Source organism: Scardinius erythrophthalmus (assembly GCF_964197995.2).
Source record: "Scardinius erythrophthalmus genome assembly, chromosome: 3".
In the NCBI taxonomy this organism is placed as follows: domain Eukaryota; kingdom Metazoa; phylum Chordata; class Actinopteri; order Cypriniformes; family Leuciscidae; genus Scardinius; species Scardinius erythrophthalmus.
The window spans coordinates 39,818,489-39,840,445 of NC_138223.1; the positions used below are offsets into that span (position 1 = coordinate 39,818,489).

The 21,957-nt window shown below is 39.0% G+C and overlaps 1 protein-coding gene across 1 annotated transcript in view; it reads right to left on the reverse strand.

Annotated features, from left to right (window-relative positions):
- Positions 1 to 355: 355 nt before the first annotated feature.
- The window catches only part of LOC308688930 (putative E3 ubiquitin-protein ligase HERC4), a 35,605-nt gene continuing 14,003 nt past the window's right edge, over positions 356 to 21,957 (reverse strand). The window contains exons 2-27 of the mRNA XM_081362366.1: positions 19,312 to 19,498; positions 17,858 to 17,928; positions 16,118 to 16,364; positions 15,825 to 15,945; positions 15,666 to 15,742; positions 15,324 to 15,545; positions 12,366 to 12,457; positions 12,135 to 12,265; positions 11,871 to 11,998; positions 11,708 to 11,778; positions 11,500 to 11,606; positions 11,155 to 11,214; positions 10,963 to 11,068; positions 10,689 to 10,875; positions 10,444 to 10,607; positions 10,283 to 10,357; positions 10,131 to 10,190; positions 9,930 to 9,998; positions 4,296 to 4,448; positions 4,071 to 4,211; positions 3,815 to 3,981; positions 3,664 to 3,727; positions 3,524 to 3,582; positions 2,382 to 2,565; positions 1,372 to 1,471; positions 356 to 1,251 (exon numbers count right to left, since the gene is read on the reverse strand). Of these exons, the coding sequence (XP_081218492.1) occupies positions 1,037 to 1,251; positions 1,372 to 1,471; positions 2,382 to 2,565; positions 3,524 to 3,582; positions 3,664 to 3,727; positions 3,815 to 3,981; positions 4,071 to 4,211; positions 4,296 to 4,448; positions 9,930 to 9,998; positions 10,131 to 10,190; positions 10,283 to 10,357; positions 10,444 to 10,607; positions 10,689 to 10,875; positions 10,963 to 11,068; positions 11,155 to 11,214; positions 11,500 to 11,606; positions 11,708 to 11,778; positions 11,871 to 11,998; positions 12,135 to 12,265; positions 12,366 to 12,457; positions 15,324 to 15,545; positions 15,666 to 15,742; positions 15,825 to 15,945; positions 16,118 to 16,364; positions 17,858 to 17,863 (3,006 nt within the window). The 5' untranslated portion in view covers positions 17,864 to 17,928; positions 19,312 to 19,498 and the 3' untranslated portion in view covers positions 356 to 1,036. The remainder of the gene's footprint in view (positions 1,252 to 1,371; positions 1,472 to 2,381; positions 2,566 to 3,523; positions 3,583 to 3,663; positions 3,728 to 3,814; positions 3,982 to 4,070; positions 4,212 to 4,295; positions 4,449 to 9,929; positions 9,999 to 10,130; positions 10,191 to 10,282; positions 10,358 to 10,443; positions 10,608 to 10,688; positions 10,876 to 10,962; positions 11,069 to 11,154; positions 11,215 to 11,499; positions 11,607 to 11,707; positions 11,779 to 11,870; positions 11,999 to 12,134; positions 12,266 to 12,365; positions 12,458 to 15,323; positions 15,546 to 15,665; positions 15,743 to 15,824; positions 15,946 to 16,117; positions 16,365 to 17,857; positions 17,929 to 19,311; positions 19,499 to 21,957) is intronic.

Genomic DNA, 21,957 nt, shown 5'->3' on the forward strand with positions numbered 1-21,957 from the left:
CTGGCGTCCATTATAGTTGCTATATCCTAAAAGATTTCCCTGAAATATTCTCTAGTTTAAACAATGTAATTTAACATGAATCGTGTGTTATCAGAATCAGTATTTTAGTCAAAATGATGGCGCTCCACTTCTGTTTCTGCTGCAAGTCTGTTGCATCATGTCTGCAAAATGTAACATCCAAAACGTTTATTTAATGCTAGTTATTGTGTCAGTAAATTGGCCAATGCCACCAAAATAAAAAGTGCTTTTGTCATCGTGTGTGAGCCACAATGGTCAAAATGTTTTTTTCACCATGGAAATATTTGTTATTTTCAAATGTCATGTTTTTTCCTCTTTTTTTTTTTTTTTTGTTGTTGACACTGACACTTTTGCATACATGTGCCAAAACATGCAATTTGCTTCAATTAATGAGAAATTCAAATCTGATGTGAACAAGAAACAAACTGTTGTTCAGAAATCTAAGCTTATTGTTTTGAGGCGGTGAAAAATCTAATTCGAGAATTGAGTCAAAGTAATTAAGAAAAACTGCAATAAGATAAATATAATGAAATAGTATTTACAACAACATGTCTTTTTATTTATTTACGCATTTAAATATGTTTGAAGAACCACCAGATAACAGGACATATAATAAGTTATGAGGTGACATACCAGAATACATGCATCAATGCATCATATTATATATGATAATAAAGATTACAAAGTGCCTTATTTCATTCTCCCATCTGTAACGCATGAACAATGCAAGGTCATCCAATGAAAGGTAATTTAAAAATATATATACAAAACAATGTCTATACTGTAGTTCTGACATCTATACTGTTTATTTACAATTATTTACAGTTTTAAGATAAATATTTAAATCGAGTGAGCTGTGTTGCATCTATATTTCAAACGTGTGACTGAAAGAAGCTCAGGGAAAGGATCACATAGTTCATGTAACATTTTAAAAACAGATAACCTACACGTTTTAGCAACATACACTTAGTTTTGTATATTTTGGGGAACCGTGGAGGTTTGGAACATTGAGGGATGTTCATCCTCGTCCAAAAACCTCACAAAAGTGGATTGCATGTACTAGCTTGTTGCGAAGTGTGTTGATACTGCTGTATTTGGGAAGAATTAATTTGCCAAAACAGATCTGGGCCTCTGGCAAACGGTGATCTGGATCAGGACCGTCTGACTGACAAATCTTCAGAGGACGCTTTGAGAAACCTCCCACAGGTACACGGTCCGATCCATACAAGAACACTGAAGAAAAATAGGTAGAGAGAGGATGTGAGGCAATAAAAATAACAGTCCTTAAATGTCCATATGATGTTGTAGATGCATACATTTTTAAAAAATAAATAAATTCATGTTTAAGCTTACTCAGAAATTTCTTCTTGTTCTCTTCGGAGAACTCAAAGAAAACAGTCCAGAAGTTCTTGATAAGCTCATCAGAGGCAGAACATCTTTCATACGAAGCAGACTGAAGACAGAGCAGATAAAGTCTTAAAGGTATAGTGGAGGATTTTCTTTTTCCGGGTGGATCATCAAGACTATTGGTCCTCCTAGTTGTCAATCATTCTGGTGATATGTTTACGTAAGGCCGTCGTACGTGCTCGTCCCTAGGTAGTTTTCGCTTTCTGCGCATGCGCACTTTCAGGTGTATATGTGTGGTGAGCTACGGTTTCAGCCATTCATTGAAGCTCGCCGTTCTCACCGGTTTTTTTCAAAATGTCTGAGGGTCGCAAGAGAAAAAGTGTCTACGAATTGTATGACAAGAAGAGAAAGGCCTCTGAAGAAAGAAACAAGACCAGATTGTTTTTTGGAGAATATTTCACATGCTGGCGTGCGCTAAAAGCACATGGGCTTCCCACTGATTCCTCAGTCGCGAAGTTTCTACTCGACAGGTAATGTGGCATGCTATTTGGAGAAATCCATTTAAAATCACTGCTAGTAAAAGTTAATGTAAGCTATGATTAGCGATGCCAGCCCTGGCACAAGTCACGCACCGCGCAGACATGGTAAACATCTCAAATTGTCTAAAGTAGCCTTATGACCAAATAAGTAAATGGTATCACGCTGAAATGTTCTAAAACCTTGTGTGTTCATTTTTGATAATTCCAATGTGTTCACCATAGTATTTATTACACAAATACAAGTGCAAATCTTCTTTTGAAAAGTAGGCACAAGGAGAACTAGGCTCGTGCATGCTCTCTCGTGCACACGTTTAATAGGCGTTCCCTCCCGGGAGCAGGTAGAGTGTTGCGCATGTGCATTTTTTCAAAAAGTGGAGAGGGCGGTTCTTTTCTAAAATTCGGGAAAATCCTCCACTATACCTTTAAATACTTGTTAAATTATTTTAACAAATTTGCAAGTTCTGCTAATACATTTACCTGGTGAAGCTCCAGCCATTCATATTTAGGGGAGCCGTGGAGAAGCTCCTGCAGTTCTTCAGGGTGGAACATGCTCCAGATATCGAGCGGGCAGCCCTCAGAGATACCTCTTGAAAAATGCTTGAACTGATTCTCCACAGACTTGTTGAAAACAAAGTCCACATACAAGTCCACGTACTTCTGTCTGCAAAAAAAATAAAAAATCAAGACAAGCTTGAGTGTGTAATAAAATCTTGAAGAGTTAAAATAGATATTCAGACAGATGGATGGACGGACGGACAAATAGACAGACAGACAGACAGACAGACAGACTGATAGATAGTCGGAAAAATTATTATCAAAATGAAATTAAATAAGCTTTCTGAAGAAAAAAATATTAATTTTAGGGGTTCGGGTTTTACCTGCGAGGGAAGTATGAGGTTAGTTAAAGCGTAACTCTTGCCAAAATGCAGCCTAGGGTCTTTTTGTTAATCTACCCGAGGCAAACTTTCGTTTAAAAGCATAGTTAGAATGGAAACGCCACTTATGAGATTGACCGTATTTTCGTTTTCGGTCAAATTGCCTTTTGAATGGGAGTGCTTGGGGCACTACTATGATAGCATAAAAAAACCCGCTATTTTTAAAACACTAAGAAGGCTCGACACAACATGAAACTTTGCTCGAAGTATCACCAGGGGCTCTACACATGAACTCAAGCATTGAGAAAATTGTTTGGGTCACAGAGTTTACTAAAAAGAAAGGTTTTGAACAACTCACTGTAGCTGTGTCCGCCGGCATTTTGACAGTCAAAAATAGTTGATATCCGAATGCGAATGAACGGACTCTGAATTTTAGTATTGTTTCTTATATGAGGATCCTTTTTCAAATACAAGGTCAATATTGATTTTCACTCACGACAAAACAACAACAAATTATCTGTATATTTATAACTAAGCTTTAGGAGCTTTCCATCTTTACTCTCCTCCCTGTTACGTTGCATTCGGAGATCGACTATTTTTGACTGACAAAATGCCGGTGGCCGGAAACAACAACAGCTAACACCTTATTATGCTTTTAAATGAAAGTTTGCCTCAGGTAGATTCACAAAAAGAACCTAGGTTGCATTTTGGTGAGAGTTACGCTTTAAACAAGTGGTACATTACCTATTAACTTTGGTCACTGGAATTTGACCTCCGTTTGGAATGAGCTCTTGCCCTTTGACCTGAAAGAGGTAAATGGCTCATGTAAGCATTTAAACAACAGCTGTGTACACGTTTATACAAGTGAATATAGACTGTATTACTGTGAAATCCAAAAAGAGAATATCCACGACATCCTCATCTTCCTCGAGAAGGCTTTTCAAACTGCTAATGTGGGATTTATAAAATACAATTAAACCATGATCAGCTCTGTAAAAGCACTGGTAAACTTATGTGTAAAATCGAATGGTTTACCTGGCCTCCACAGGGGACAGTTCCTCCAGATCATTCAGAGTGGGACTCAGCTGGAGGAGTTTCTTGAACAAGGCCAGTGGGAAGTCGATGTTCACGTAATGATGGTTGTACAGCGCCATTCCACAGATAACGCCAAGATAGTAAAAATCCTTGTTACACTGCGTGCGCTGAAAAGACACAAACATCATAGCACATATGAGATATGGAAGACCACATAAGAAGCCTAGGAATAAGGAGTGTTTGGTGTAGAGCTTACATCAGGATTGAACCAAACCAATGAATTCTCATGGACCTCCAGCACCTCCTTCTCCCATTTGAGAAGAGACTTGGAAAGGAGGGAGAAGAATTCTGCTGATAAGCCCCTATAATCTATTCCATTCTCCCCGATGAACACCACCTGTACAGGAGACGTTTTCATCATTGTAAAGGTTAAATGCAATATCAGACATTTCAACTCTGATTTCAATTCTGTAATTTTTACCTTTAATAGATTAGAAAATGTTTTTTTGTTTTTTTTTTTGAGATACTTTAGCGTGTCTGTCAACAGTGAGTCCCTGTTTACACGCAACACGTTGCCATTAAACATGAACATCTCTTGGACTGGAAAGCTCCCCATGCACTCAATCTGCAAGTACTAAGAAGAGTAAAATTATGTTAGCTTTAAAGGGGTAATCCACCAAAAAATGTCAACTCTGTCACCATTTACTCACACTTGTGTTATTCCAAACTTGTATGACTTTCTTTCTTCTGCAGAACACAAGCCTATTCTAAATAATGCTGGTAACCAAACAGTTTTGATGCCCATTGACCTCCATTGTGTGGTCCAAAAAAAGGCATTTCTCAAAATCTATACACTATTAGAAGAAAAGGTTCTATATGGAACCTTTAAAGGAACACTCCACCGTTTTTTCATATTAAACTATTATTCCCTTAACTAAGACAAGTTGATACATACCTCTCTCGTCTCAGTGCGTGCGGCGACACTTTGATAGCACTTAGCTTATAGCCCAGTTCATTCATTAGGGACCAAACAGAGATTTTTGTTCCTTTAAGGGTTCCGTCAGGCACTTCATAACCTTTTATGGGCTCCCATTATGAGATCATTTTATGGATTTAGTTTTAATTAATTACTTCAGTTTTAATTCATTTTTTAATTTTAAATATAATGTATGAATCAAACAGCTTGTAAACATACCTTACCACTAGAAAATAATTAAATAACATGAGAGTATTATGCAATTATTTAAGACATTTCTCCTCATAGAACCTTCTTGGTGTAAAGCGTTCTTTAAAATTGAGTCAAGAACCCTAGGGTTCTATATAGAACCCCATTGAACCTTTTTTTTCTTTGGCCCTGTTTACACCTGGTATTAAGATGCGTTTTGGGCGACTGGATCATAAGTGGACGACGCTAAGCTAAACGGTGTAAACGGGGTCTAAAACGTTTTGAGCTTGTCCACTTTCGACCACTTCTAGATGTATTCGAAAACGCATTGGACCAGATTGCTTTCATAGTGAAGATGCCCATGCGGTTTGAATAGCCACAAGGCCCTGTTTACACTTGGTGTTAAGGTGTGTTACGATTTTTTGGCAGTTGGATCACAAGATGAGGTGTTTTAATCCGTCTCTTTTGTCTTTTCCGGGAGCCAGGGCGCCTGACATCAAAGCAAATTTAAAAGTGCTGGCTAATGCTAATCGTAAATTCTCTAAGATCATTATTCATGTCGGCACTAATGATGTTCGACTCCGCCAGTCGGAGATCACCAAAATTAATATTAAAGAGGTGTGTGAACTTGCAAGTACGATGTCAAGGACTGTAATTTGCTCTGGCCCCCTTCCTGTTCGCAGGAGTGATGAGATAGTTAGTAGATTATGTTCGCTTAACGGTTGGCTGTCTCGGTGGTGTCCGCTTAATAATATAGAATTCATAGACAATTGGAAAAGTTTTTGGGGCAAACCTGACCTGTTGAAAAGAGATGGTATTCATCCCTCCTGGGATGGTGCTGCTCTTCTCTCTAGTAATATGGCTCATAGTCTTAGAGCTCAAACATGACAATCTGGGGCTCAGGTCAGGAAGCAGACAGACTGGCTTAACCGACTGTCTGCTAGCGGCCTCGCGTCACCAAGGTCAGATAAATCCCATCACATAGAGCCTCTTTCACCTAGCTATCATCATATAGAGACTGTGTCTGTTCCCCGAATTTGGAAATCCAAAAAACGTTTAAACCCAACTAAGGTTAAAAATTTAATTGATGTTCAACAAATAAAAAACAGCTATAATACAGATGAGCAAATGCTAAAGCTTGGGTTGCTGAATATTCGATCGCTTACTTCAAAAGCACTCGTTGTTAACGATATGATTTCAGATAATAACCTAGATGTGCTGTGTTTGACAGAAACCTGGCTAAAACCAAACGATTACATTACTTTAAATGAATCAACCCCGCAAGATTACTGTTATAAACATGAGCCTCGTCTGAAACGCAAAGGGGGTGGTGTTGCTGTAATCTATAGTAATAGTTTCAAAACCACTAAGAAATCAAGTTTTAAATATAATTCTTTTGAAGCATTGGTGCTTAATGTAAAAATATATAGTGTAAACGATAAATCACGTTTGAGATTTGTGCTGGCTACTGTATACAGGCCACCAGGGCACCATACAGACTTTATCAAAGAATTTGCGGACTTTCTATCAGAATTAATATTGACTGCAGATAAAGTACTAATTGTTGGTGATTTTAATATACACATCGATAATGAAAAAGATGAATTGGGATTGGCATTTAAAGACATTGTAAATTCAATTGGAGTTAGACAACACGTGTCAGGACCTACTCATCGTCGTAATCATACTCTAGATCTAATATTATCACACGGAATAGATGTGGATGCCGTTGATATTCTGCAGCAGAGCGATGACATCTCAGATCATTATCTAGTCTCGTGTAATTTGCATTTAGCCAAGGCTGCAAAGCCGACCCCGTGTTTCAAATATGTGAGACCTATCACTTCTGCTACTAAAGATTGCTTTATTAATAATCTTCCTAATCAGTTTCATCATCTCAGCATCTCAGATAGCTTAGAAGAACTAGATATTACAACAGAAACGTTTAACTCTCTCTTTTCCAGCACTTTAGACACAGTTGCTCCGTTGCGCTTAAAGAAGATTAAAGAAAATAGTCCAACGCCGTGGTACAACGAGCACACTCGGGCCCTTAAGAGAGCAGCCAGAAAAATGGAGCGCAACTGGAAGAAAACAAAACTAGAGGTATTTCGCATTTCATGGAAAGAGAGCTCAATTACTTACAGAGAGGCTTTAAAAGCTGCTAGATCTGCTTATTTTTCAACCCTATTAGAAGAAAATAAACATAATCCTAGGTATTTATTTGAAACGGTGGCTAAACTAACGAAAAATAAAGCTTCAAGCACCAAAGTTTCCAAGCAACACAGCAGTAATGACTTTATGAACTTCTTCACTTATAAGATTGATAATATCAGGGACAAAATTATAACTATGCAACCGTCTACTACAGTATCGCATCAGGCAGTGCATTGTAGTCTCCCTGAGGAAAAATTTGATTCATTCGTTGCTATAGGAGAGAAAGAATTTACTAAACTCATTAAATCATCTAAATCTACAACATGTATGTTAGACCCTATACCGACTAAGCTACTGAAAGAAATACTTCCAGAGGTCATAGATCCTCTTCTTAATATCATTAATTCGTCTTTGTCTCTAGGATACGTACCAAAAAACTTTAAGCTGGCTTTGATTAAACCGCTTGTTAAAAAAACGCAACTTGATCCTTCAGAATTAGTCAATTACAGGCCGATCTCGAATCTACCTTTTCTGTCAAAGATATTAGAAAAGGCAGTATCCTCACAACTGTGTTCCTTTCTTGAAAGAAATGATATCTGCGAGGATTTCCAGTCCGGATTTAGACCGTACCATAGTACCGAAACAGCTCTCGTTAGAGTCACAAATGATTTGCTCTTATCATCCGATCGTGGTTGTATCTCTCTATTAGTGTTACTCGATCTTAGTGCTGCATTTGACACCATCGACCACAACGTTCTTTTAAATAGATTAGAACATTATGTTGGCATTACGGGAAATGCACTAGCATGGTTTAAATCATACTTATCTGACCGTTATCATTTTGTAGCAGTAAATGATGAGATGTCTCATCGATCACAAGTTCAGTATGGCGTACCACAAGGCTCAGTACTAGGACCGCTGCTGTTCACTCTGTACATGCTACCCTTAGGAGATATCATTAGGAAACATGGCATTGGCTTTCACTGTTATGCCGATGATACTCAGCTCTATATTTCTTCAAAACCTAACGAAACTTATCAATTCACAAAATTAACGGAATGCATAGCGGATATAAAAAATTGGATGACTTGTAATTTCCTACTTCTAAATTCTGAAAAAACAGAGTTTCTAATTATTGGACAAAAAACTTCCTCACGTAATAACCTAGAATACTGTCTAACACTTGATGGCTGCTCTGTTAAGTCTTCGTCGTCGGTTAGGAACCTGGGTGTGCTCTTTGATACCAATCTTTCATTTGAAAGTCACGTGTCTAGTATCTGTAAAACTGCATTTTTCCATCTTAAAAATATATCTAAATTACGCCATATGCTCTCATTGACAAATGCGGAACAATTAGTTCATGCGTTCATGACCTCAAGGCTAGATTATTGTAATGCTCTACTAGGTGGTTGCCCTGCACGCTTAATAAACAAACTACAGCTAGTTCAAAACGCAGCAGCTCGAGTTCTTACCAGAACCAGGAAGTATGACCATATTAGCCCAGTTCTGTCAAAACTGCATTGGCTCCCTATTAAACATCGCATAAATTTTAAAATATTGCTGATTACTTACAAAGCACTGAATGGTTTAGCTCCACAGTACTTGAGCGAGCTCTTAACGCATTATAGTCCGTCACGTCTATTACGATCTCAAAATTCCGGCCAGTTGATTATACCTAGAATATCAAAATCCACTGCTGGCGGTAGATCCTTTTCCTATTTAGCACCAAAACTCTGGAACAGTCTTCCTACCATTGTCCGGGAAGCAGACACACTCTGTCAGTTCAAAGCCAGATTAAAGACACATCTCTTTGACCTAGCTTTCACATAATACATTATAGACTTCTATAATTTAATGTTATGCTGCATAGATTAGGTCAGCCGGAACCGGGAACACTTCCCAAAAATCCTGATGAACTCGTTACATCATGAGAAGAATGGCATCTACGCTAATTTTAGTGTCTGTGTTTATCCCAAGGTTTTTCCTGCAGCCTGCCGGATCCAGGCCGTATCCAGATCTGACGAAGGACCTTCACCTGGATCTGGACCGATGACAACGCAGTGCTGAAGTGCCAACTAGTCTCTCCCTATGGAGGATCCCACTACCACTCTACAGATAAGGCGTTGTCGGGAAAATTCGTCTCGCGGTCCTACCCCAAAGCAACAAATAAAATAAAATTCCTTATCAAAATTTATAAGGAAAGACAAGTATTTTGTTTAGGCTTGGCTTGTAGGGAATTCCAAACCTGCGTATATTCTAACGCACATAACTATAGAACCCATTCTAAATGCGCATGTGACCGCCATCAGCGTTTCTCACAGGTTCGCGTTTAAAAGTCTGTGTAGAGAGAATGGTGTCGTCTTAGCGGCCCCTAATTTAATAACAAATGATCATTGCGACGGAACCAAATCAATTAAAACTAACTTTAGATGGAAATAACTTAACTCTGCTGTAAAGCCGAAACAATCTCTGTTACCTTAAATTATACGCTTATCTCTGTGAAGCTGCTTTGAGACAATCTACATTGTTAAAAGCGCTATATAAATGAAGATGACTTGACTTGACTTGACTTGTCCACTTTCAACCACTTCTGTCCTGATTTCTTTGAGGGGAGGTTAAATGCATGTTTTTTTCTGAACTTTTGATCTTAATACTAGGTGTAAACAGTGCCTAGGAGTGTATTTTGTGTCCCACATAAGAAAGAACATCATACAGGTTTGAGGGTAACTGTTAAAAATTAAGTTGTTTTGCATTTGTACTGTATGTATGGCATATGTACATCCATCTCTGACTTACACTAAACATTCTCCGTTTAGATACGGTGTCAGCTGCAAAAGGGAACTTGACCAATATTTCAATAATTCCCTGAAAAAAAAATTGTTACAATTATTGAACACAGCAGAACATTAAAAATGTCATGCAAATCTCATTGAAATATTCGTTTGTATCATGACAGAAGACTTCAATAATCACAAAGTAGTAATCTCTCAATTTCACCATGTCAAGTAAATCTTCTGTGAGCCAACAGCTCATAAGGCCTGCCACGGTGACTCGCAGCTATTGATGTAAGAAAAAAGAGAAATTTCTGGTATTTTGGTTTGTTGTCCAAAAATATATATTTTTTTATACACTATTGCTTTGGTTCTCACCGTATCTAGGAGATCGTTGATCTCATGAATGATGAAATCACTGTTTGTGATGTCATTGTGGGTAGTGCAACAGACCTTCACAACAGAGACAAAGTATAAACAATTATTATACAATGATAAGGTTACATTTCATCTTGAGATCAAATGTTTAGAAAAGGCACCTTATAGAGCATCTGAAGGATCTGCAAAAAGTTCTGCAGGCGTCTAGTAAAGTCATGCTCGGTTTCACCGCAAGAAATCTGGCCAATCAGCTCAGCACATTCTTTCTGAAACAACTTCACCAAGCCTTTGAGCCAATCGTTGGGGAGTTTGGACCAGTACGTCACTGAAAATATATCATACAAATACTTAGGCAAATAAAACAAGGCCAAAAAACACAAAGGTTGAAATGGTCCTCCAGCTTTACCTAACACCGTACAAGCAGCTGGATTCAACTGAAGGATTTTGGAGGCCAGTGCTTCAGTGAGTTCAGATCTTTGTTCCTGGAGTCCTCTGATGAGCTCAGGGAGGAGAAGGTAAAGTCTCAGAGCTTCCACACCAGCTGGATTTGGATTCAGAGATGGCAGCAGTTTATTGTGAACCACTTTCACCACCTGAGGGCCAAAAACCATGGACTGCATCTCACTCATGCAGTTTAAAATGTAATGAATTTTTTTTATAAACATTGGATTCATCATTACCTCTGGTATCGACTGTTTATCGTCTAATAACTTTGCAAAGGATGTTTTAACCAGATCAAAATCCAATCCACAATGCTCCACAGAAGTCTGATAATGTTCATCACAACTACAAGGACAGAACATACATAAAATCTGTGATGGAAGGAGTGATTTTAGGCACAGAAATGACTAGATAAGACTACCTAATTTTACCTTGTTTTGAGGAAACTTCCATTCAGAGAAGCAGCAGAGGAGAACACTGTGTTTATTTCCCTGTAAACAACAAAACAATACTTTTTAGTTCATTTATATGCTCTAATATATTAAATTGCTCAACAACACAACCTCTAATTAAATTAAAAAGTAAGAATCCTAAGATTCACATACTAAATTGTGTTATTTAATATTAAGTTTTAAAAGAAGGACAAATGCATTAAGGTCACGACACAAACCACATGTTTTTTCACAATATTTTAAGAGCGTACACAAATACTGTACACTGGATTTATAACGATACCGTGAAAAATCACATGAACAGAAGCTAAGGCAAACACTCACTTCTTTATTGTTGGCCATTTATCACTTCCAGACACCCATCGGTCAATCATTCTGTCATTTAATGTCAAAACCCCTTGGTCACTGGATTCTGGCTTACTTTCAAGCTCCTACAAAATACAGAAAAGTAAATATAAGTAATCACGGTGCAGCAATAATTTGTATGTAAAACAAATGAATCAGCATTATGAATGAAAACTGCCTGTCTTACTTTGAAAAACAAGGAAAAGGAATGGTTCTCCCCAGCGATGAGTTTTTCAAATGTATATTCATGATCACATTCTGTGTGCAACAAATATTAAGTTCAGAGCAACATCATGAATATAAAATATTCATAACAAAATAACCTACTGTTAAAAGATAATTTTATCTACCAGTTGAGAGATCCACAGGGAAAGGCACACACTGCTTAATCATTTCTCCATTTCCCAGCTTCCCTTGCATCCCACATCCAGATGAATAGATCAGCTTTGACGATTCGACTGATAAGAGTGTGTGACGTCTTTATTCAAGAAAGAATCAAATGCCTAATTACTGAGCTGATCTCAAACGTTAGACATGTTAATCATGTGAGGAAATATAAATAAATCTGCACTACTGCACTGAAACACTGATTGCTTATGAAAAGTCTAGTTTACCTCCCACATGTGACCTGTGACACTTTCGATCCCCAAAGTTCAGCAACCACCCGCGGATGATGTTCGTCTTCAAATGAGTTGTGCCCAAGCTGGCCAAAACCTCCTGATCCAAATGTGAATACTGTGCCGCCCTGAAACACAAACTATTCACTACATTTTCTGTCCAGTTTGTTGTATGCTAAATATGTTATTATTTATAATATGGATATATAAAATATTACAAAACACTACCTTTGATAGAGTGGCAGTGTGTTCTCCTCCACATGAGATGGACACAGTTTTCTTTCGGTTCAGACTATTTACAACCGTTGGGACGTGTCTGTCTGTGGTGGAAAAACAGTAAATTCCTCACTTCCGATGCTTTGATACAGATTTGACACAGTATTGCTCAAATGTATTGCACATACATACTGTATATATTTATACAGTATGTGCTTTTACTGATTGATGAATCAGAAAAAGAAATAATTATATTTATTGCTGATGTTTTATCATTTGCTTATGTTTTATCATTAATCATTTATATAATTTGAAATGTATGTTTAATGCTTTTCTTTTATTAATCTTTATACCTGAATGTAGCTGATTGACTTATAGGGTTAACTTTTGTACTTGCTAGATGAGGGCAAAAGTCTATACGTTTCCAATACACCACAAATGCTCAAATGTCTCAGAATAAAGCGGTAAACGAATGTAATCTTAGCTAAACATCTTGCAGTGTACAGGCTAACACCTCAGAGTGTGAAAACATGAAAGCTAGATATGTTTGTGTCTTGTGTGTCTGCTTCGATGCAATATACTATGAAAAGAGAACTTAGCTCGGTTCCGATAAGCAACTGCATAAGAGGAAGAATAATTTTCTGTGCTGGTCAGTTTATCCTTTGGACTCAGACCTCCTTCGCAACCCGTCTTTTCAAAGAGAGATCGCTCTACCACTTTACTTATCTTTAAGCAAGAATATTATACTCAGTGTGTTAATTATATTTTACTTAGAAATATTAGAAGTGATTTTAACTGTTCATTTATGTTTATTTAAATTAAAGGATTAGACTTTTAATCCTGATTTTGGATGAATAAATTTTACTCTTCATTTATTATTTGATTTTCTGCTGTTAAAGGCATACTATGCAGTTTCCGTTTTTGTCAAACAGCGACCCCTAGAGTCGCTGTGGAGTACATGTATTTAATGTTACTGTTGTAAATACGTTTCTCGTTTTCTTTTCCTTAAAGGGATAGTTCACTTTGAAATTAATTTTTGATATGTTTTAGCTTACCTCAAGGGCATCCAAGATGTAGGTGTCTTTGTTTCCGCAGTAGTTTCAATTTTGATATTTTAGGTCAAACCGTTCTTGTCTGTCAGTCATATAATGCAGGTCGATGGTCACTGTATCAAAACCAGACATCCCAAGTCTCCCGCAAGTTCCGGGAGTCTCCCGCATATTGATAGCGGCTCCCTGATGCCCGCAAATCAGTTAAAATCTCCCGGAGGCAAGAGCGCGCAAGCGTAGCGCGCGCACGGCAGAGAGAGGGAGCGAGAGACCTTGCGTGTGTGCGCTAGTGTGCGTGTGTGCCTCGGGATTTTATCTCTACTCTCGAACCGAATTAATCAGAACCCCCCGTTGGAGATTTCTCGAACCGAATTAATTTAGAACCGAATCCCCCCCCCCCCCACCCCACCGTTGGAGATTTCTTGACTCCCGGAAATGACTTTGTGCAGGTTGGGATGTCTGTAGCACAGAGTCCAAATTAAAACAATTCCCCATCGTCCAAATTAAACAATTCCCCATCGTAAGTACACATTGACGGCCTAAGACACGAAACGAGCGGTTTGTGTGAGAAAACGAACAGTATTTATATCGTTGTTATCTCTTGAAAACAGCACACGTCTAAATGATCTGACGGCGCGGGCGGGTATAGATGTATACATAGATGTCGCCTTGGCTACTGCAGTTCATTGGAACGAAACCGTAGCCAAGGCGACATCTATGTATACATCTATACCCGCCCGCACCGTCAGATCATTTGGACGTGTGCTGTGTTACAAGAGGTAAAAACGATATAAATACTGTTCATTTTCTCACACAAACCGCTCGTTTCGTGTCTTAGGCCATCAATGTGTACTTACGATGGGGAATTGTTTAATTTGGACGATGGGGAATTGTTTTAATTTGGACTCTGTGCTTGTGTTTTGATACAGTGACCATCGACCTGCATTATATGACTGACAGACAAGAACGGTTTGACCTAAAATATCCAAATTGAAACTACTGCGGAAACAAAGACACCTACATCTTGGATGCCCTTGAGGTAAGCTAAAACATACCAAAATTTATTTTCAAAGTGAACTATCCCTTTAACTCTTCCGACCGAGCTCTTTTCGTTTTCTTCGTTGACTCTGCTATGATTCTGGTCTGAAATGCATGCTAATGTCTTCCATAGAGGCTGCTTCATATGTTGTTGATGTATGTGACGTCGTGCCGTAAAGCAAGTCATGATTCTTGCGAGATTTGTAGAGGCGCCACCTCTCAAACCTGCATTGCTGGTTTAGCCAGCGGCGTCAATCCCCCATCCCCCCGCCCGCTTTACTACCGGGATGATTCGCCCTACGACGAGTTCGTTTAGCATCGAAATGACTTCGAAGCTGTTATATTAAAGTACAAATCTTGCATAGTGTGCCTTTAAAGCTACACTGTGCCATTTTTTAAGTTGATTCTTAGCAAAAAACACTTTGTTCTTTCAAAATGATATGTGGTCATTAATGTGTAATTACTTCTACCAACTAATCAAGTATTCTCATAAGCGTAGAATCTGCCATTCAGAATACATACGCGCGAGTCGCTCGAATGGCGGCAGCCATGTTGCGCCTCCATCTTGAAAATACATTAGCCAAAGAGGGACATACCTGGAAATTCAAGCTTCGCCTTTCGCGTTTTTACACTCAGTGGCACCGTGACAAATGCAAGGGGGAGATTACTCGCGACTGCCGGCAGATTTGAAATAATACGGCCACCGTAGAAGTTAAAACGCCCTTGGAATGGGAGGGGCTAGAAAGTAATATTCAGTTGGTAGTCATAAACAATTTCACAGCTAGATGGGAGAAAATCTTACACAGTGTAGCTTTAAGAAATAAAATTTGACTTAATCATTCTGACTGGATCTCCTCCTTGCATCACTGTTTTAGTTACAGACCTTTAGTGTCTCCGAGGCCCAGCTGTCCTGCCGAGTTCTTTCCCCATCCGAACACGACTCCAGAGAGAGACAACACAAAGCTGTGGTCTCCTCCAGCGCTGATCTGAGCCAGTGGGATCCCACACAGACTCTTCACAGGTTGAGCTGACAGAGAGCTGGGCTGTTCTTTCTCCAAACCCAGCTGACCGTGAGTGTTATCACCCCATACGAACAGCTGACCATCTGAAAGACCAACAACAACTCTGTATATCCACACTCAAATGCCTATCAATTCATGTCAATCATAAGAAGTCAAAATATTAAAACAAAACTGCAGCTGTTAGATGAAATGGTTGTGAATACCCTTGGTTAGTGCCATTGAATGCTGGTCTCCACACGCGATCTGAATCACCTGCCTGTTTTCCAGACCTTTAAGAGGACTGCAGAGAAAAGACAATCTTTCTGTCAGACATATGTTATTATAATTCATGGTAATTTATACTGTTATGCCTATATACATACCCCCACACAGTAGATTTGTCCATAAAAAGAACTTTTCCTCCATAATCAAGAAGAACCGCACCAGCTCCTCCACAGACAATCGATCTGAATCCCAAACTGTCCTTCTTCAGCTTTAGTGGCTCTGAAGTAAATAAAATATTTTCATCAGTTAAACTTCAATTCAGACTGTAAACATACAGACAAACATGTTTTCATAATTAATACATTACATTTATCTTACATTTTATAAGTATTGTAATGATAATTTTAACAATAAAAATAAAAATAGTTTCATTTATTGCAGGCTTTCATACTTAGTTTTCCATCGTGATCACAGTTTTCACCGCGCAATCTCAGGACCGAGACTTGCCCATTCCTGATAAATCCAACAAAACTCCTTCCAGCTGACATGTCCTGAACTGCTGCTTTCGGACACACGGATCGTATTCCACATTTGCCATTTTTGACTTTGTCAGGCTGTACGAGACCGAATCCCTCTCTGACCTGCGCTCCCCAGTAGCACAACATGTTCACAGCTGATGGACCAAAGACTCCAGCTGACTGAAGAACACACTCACATATTAAACTGAAAGCAAACACGCTGGTTTCAGCCTAAACGAAACCTGTTCGATTTCCCACTAAAGTGAAACTGTTTTGGAAACATAATCTACAATGATGCTTTCAATAGAGTGAATAGCTAAAACGAACAACAATGAAAAGGAATGAGGAATTTAGTTGAGTAATGAGGGCATTTAATTGGAAAACGAAACAAAAAAATGAAAGGGATATTTCAACCAATTCAGTGTATTTTTCACTCGTAATGTCGCATATTGACAAAATATAAGGGGCTAAAAACGAACAAAAGTCAACATTCAATCTATTTTCATGCAACCAAAATTGCAGACGAATCGATTCTGTATACGACATCACATGCGTCGGTGTACAAAGTCAATTGCGCTGGGTGTGCTATAAGCTGTATACGTCCAGTTATATGGTGAAATGGAAGAGACAGTTATAAACAGGGCTGCGTTTCCCAAAAGCATCGTAAGCCTAAGTTGATCGTTAAAACGATCGTACGACTGATCTTAATATTACGGTCTGTTTCCCAAAAGCATCGTAGCTTAAGTAGCACTTGAAAATCTTCGTAGATCTACGAGTGCTCTGGAGTACTCGTACATCCACAAGTGCATCGTATTAAGAAGACAGATTTATGAGGACACCTGCAGGACAACCGGCAGATTACATCTTTAGCTTTATTCAAATGCAATGTGATTATAATATAAGGTTTTGACTGTACTTTATTGTAACACTTTATTACTCGTTTTTGTTGTTGGTTAAATTAATGTATAAATTAAATAATTAAAAAGGTCAGAAAACAAAACAAAAAATTTGAAATAATTTAATTTAATAATTTTAATCAAAATGAAATGAATGAACAAAAAATAAATAAAACAAATCCTTTAAATCTGTTAAAAATTACATCTTTGTTTCGATCTCCTCTGAAAGAACATTAATTTAATCTTTTTGATATCTTTTTTTTTTACAGCCATTTTGTCAGTGCCTCCACCTGTAGGTGCTTTATATAGACTTGTCTTGATTGCTAATCCACAACAGATGACAATTATTAGGTTAAACGTTCAGAATACGATTCCATATAAGGTTATGTTTCAGCACTTCACGAATGGACAGCGACTCTTAAGTAGCACGTTCTCGCGCGTTCATGTCAAGTGCATTTTTGGGAAACGCTCGTGGAATTGCGGCAAGCGTTCGTAATCTTGCACGTAGAAAGCGTTCTTAAGAGCTAAGATACATCGTTATCGGGAAACCCGGCCCAGGTTTGTTCCAGGAAGAAAGGTTACATTTTATATAAATAAATATAAAAAATAAATGTAGGCTATACAAAAATAAATAAATAATTTATTACATTTTTTTTACCCTCCACTTCAACATACTTGTGCACCACCTCTCTTTCAGCGCTTATAGACACCTTGCATATCGCAATGTCGTTAGGTGGTGTTGGGGGTACCTTGGCCAACACGTTCGGGTGGTCATACCTTCATGCGCTGCGACACGGATCACGGAAGAGTTTCCTGAAGAAGGACCATACAGAGGTTTCCTTCCCCCACTGCATTTAAAAAAACAAACAAACAAAAAAAAAACAGAAGTATAATAAAAAAATACATTTTTTTTTTTGTTTGCATTTTTAACTGGAGTTACACTACACAATTTAAAAATAATCAGCTACAAAACTCAAAATGAATATGTACCAACCTATTTCTGCCCTCTTTAGTCTAACTTTGAATCAGTAGCGCTTACACACTGGACTACCACCAGAAAAAAAGAGAAAAAAAGTGAAAGCCATTTTTGTTGAATGTTGTAGATGACAGACAGAGACAGGTGTGTCCAAGCTGGCAGAGTGGGTATAATATCCATACCAAGCTTTAAGCTCTTTACCCTGTGTTTGATGGAAGCTGTCTATTGAACTTATTGGTAACTACAGTGTTGAAAAGCAAGAGCCAGTGTTAAACAGGCTGATTCCATAAAGAAGAGAATTTGCTTGGTGGGGGAGACCAAGAGCAACCTGTACAAGTGATCATAACTTCATGCGCTGTTTAGAGATTAGAGATTATCACAGACCTCATGTGTTTTTAAAAAACCTTGACCTGTGTCTGCTCACTAACTCTTCCTTGTCGGGCCGAATAAACTGTAAAAAGTTAATAAATAAAACAGTTTATTAAACTGAATAAACTGAGCACACAGTTTTTCTAGTACAGCCATTTGTCCAGAGAAGTCCAGGTACGGCTGAGGGTCTTCCACCACATGGTGGAACAGCAGCTCCATTAATTTGTCAATGTAGCCTTCAGAAAGAGAATTATTATAATATTGTTATGAGGGTGCAAGGATGAACCCAATTGCAGACGGTTTGCAGGAAACAAGGTTTATTCTTTACAAATAACAGGGAAAACAAAACCCACGAGGGGGCAAAACAAGACAGGATTGACTAACAAGACTAGACTAAGACTGACAGAAAACTGAACAATAAACTAACAGCTAAGTCAGGAACAAACACTTCACAAGACTACTCAACAGGTTACTCACGAATGAATCTTCACATAAAGATTGGCAATGAACCGGCACAGGACAGAAAACATGAGGGGATTAAATAGGGAGAAAACTAATCAGGAACACAGGTGAAAAAGGTAAAGCAATAATGACTAAACAAGGGTAACAAGGGGGCGGGGTTACATGACGAGACAACGCAAGCACACAGCCAAACAAATGGCCATGTGCTTACACACAAAACATGGGCCTGTCATGATCCTGCCTCAAGACCAGGGAAAATCAGAGACAAGAAGGCAGAATCATGACAAATATATATTATATTTTTTTCTGAGATAACTCAGACAAGTATAAGTTACCTGTGGTAGGATTGCTCTTCAGAGCTCTCACTGTGAATTCTCCATGCTTAAATTTTGGGAAAATGATTGAGTATTGAGAAAATACTAACCTTTTCCCATATGCCAAGGGTCGAAGAAGTGTCTAATGTCATTTTTTTGCTCTCTCATAAACTTCTGTACCCCTGTGTGATGGTCAGTCATCAAAGACTGGACCACAACACCTCTTTCCTCAAGAAGAGACAGGCTTCTTTCAAATCCCTCCTTCTCCATCCGTTGGCTGTTTCCATCTTCATTGCTCTGTAAACACAAACAAATACTGTAGATCAATGCACAGTATATAGTAATTCACATAACAAAATGTTTTCATTGTGTAGTAGTTTACCTAGACTAGTTGGATGTCTATGACCCTATTGGCTTTGAGGTCCATCATGGTGTAGCTGCCATAATTTGCTGAATGTCCTACAATTGTGTTATTTGCACTTTAGTCAACAAAGCCTGACAGCAGTCAATAACGTTTCGTAGGAATCAGGTTAAATAGACTGAAGCGACAGACCTGAAGTGCAACTTAATAGCACGGCTGGCTACGCAATACTCGTTCCCTACTCTCAGGGAACTGAGGTTACGTTGGTAACCGAGTACGTTACCTTTTGAGAACGTTCACTTTGTATTGCGTAGCTATACGCAGGAGGAACCAAATTTAAAACGCTGTGCTATTGGCTGACGACTTCGCTCTGAACTATCGCCTGCGGCTCTGTAGAACTAAAGTCAGAGACCAACAGGGACCAGACAGAGTCGGAGCCCGCGAGGGGATATCTAGAGGTTTGGATCCTCTCAGATAGAAAGCACTCTTGCCTGTAGTGTTGGTCCTTCCAAGTTATAATATCTGACAAATGTGGATGGTGAAGACCAGCCGGCCGCCGCACAAATGTCTTCAATTGGTACCCCACTGGACCAAGCCCATGAAGAGGCCATGCCCCTTGAGAAATAAGCCCTGACACCTATGGGACATTGCAGGCCCATTGAGGTGTAGGCTAAAGAGATGGCGTCCACTATCCATCTCGATAATCTCAGTTTCGTGACCGGAAGCCCTTTGTTTCGGCCGCCAAAGCATACGAACACTAACCACTCGGTGAGTTGCACAGTTTTGAAAAGAACGTTAAGGGTTGTTTTAAGGACATGATTTCATTTTCAAGGACATTCAAAATTTCTGTGTCCACCATTCTAGTTCATCCAAAACAAACTAGAAAATATACTCAAAGTGCTAAATACCGGAATTATCCTTTAATAGCATAAAACTTCAGAGATTTCCTTCAGGAGATGGGCTTTGGAATCTATGTTTTAGGATAACTTACTGTTTATGTTGCATTTGGTGATTTTTGTTTCAGAGATATTGCAGAGGAGGAGAATAACTTAAGTTAGTTTTAACCAGGGCATTTCTTGAGCTGTAAGAATTGAGAAATTAGAAAATGCCGGACAGTCTGGTTGAAGACAGGACCTTGCTGGAAATGACCATTTGAACCTACCATTTGAGACAAAAGTCTCACCTCAGAATACATCTCTTTCCCTTTTACCCCACCCTCTCTCTATTATGCTAAAATCACCTGAGATTTATACACAGTCTATGGTTTAAATGTTAACAATTATCATCCAGTTTTATAAATGTTTGGTATCATTTGAAATGTCTCAGTGCGACTGGTACAAAGGTCTCATTTCCAAATAGGTAAAACAAAAGGTAATCAGGTTTTTAGGAGTTTAGAGAGCTGACACACAAAGGAAGGTGGTCTCCTGGCAAATGGTCTCATACCCCCAAAAGGTGTACCCTCTGAATGCAAATTTCCATTGTTAGCACATGTTTCCATGTGAAAGAGGTTCTGTCTATATAATAGAATGCAGCAAAGGGCTCTGGGCCTTTTTGTTACTCAAGTTGGCCCATGATGCTAAGAGTGACTCTTAAGAGTGTACTCTTAGTATTGTAACAACCGAACAAAATGCTAGGGAAGCAGAGATCAATCACAATTGGATGATATGTGAAACGTACAAAAATCTTTATTAATTTTAAAACATGATAGGCTCTTAAAAAAGCGTGTTACCCCCCTTGGGTTGTTGATTACAATGTCCAGTGAAACAGTCCAGCTCACGTCCGATAAGGAGGGGCGGGCTACCAGAAATCCTCAATTTTCGACAGGTCCACGTAGACGGGCTCGCATCCAATAGATGCACACAGGAATCAGGGACCGTCCTCAAACAGACAGGATCGGCCCCTCCAGTCCCTTTAACTTGATAACAGGGTACATGTGTCCAGAGCTCTCCTAAATCCAAGCAGAGTCCCTATCTGTCTACATTTACCCCCCCACTGGCTGGCTATCTTCACCGCCGTTGGTACTAGTTACCGCGAGCGGCCGTCAAACGGGTACCCAAGTGAGAGCTCTCCCACCTCCTCTAGAGCAGAACTCCACACCTCAATAAATAATCCTCCACTCCTCCCCCTTCACCTGTACGCATTGATTTAATTACACATCCATTCATTCGTTCAGACAAAGGGGGCGTGTGCTTCAATCACTTAATTTCCCCTTAATCATCACACTACCCCCTCCCAAGTGAAAAGGACTCGTCCTCGAGTCAAGCAGTCAAGTCATAGTCCAACAATCGGGCCGGTACCCTCTTGGCCCGCGACGAACGACCCTCAGCAGACCCGTTAAGACAGGCATGCAGTGCAGGCAACCGAATGGGAACAGAAGCTATCCCAGCATCCAACA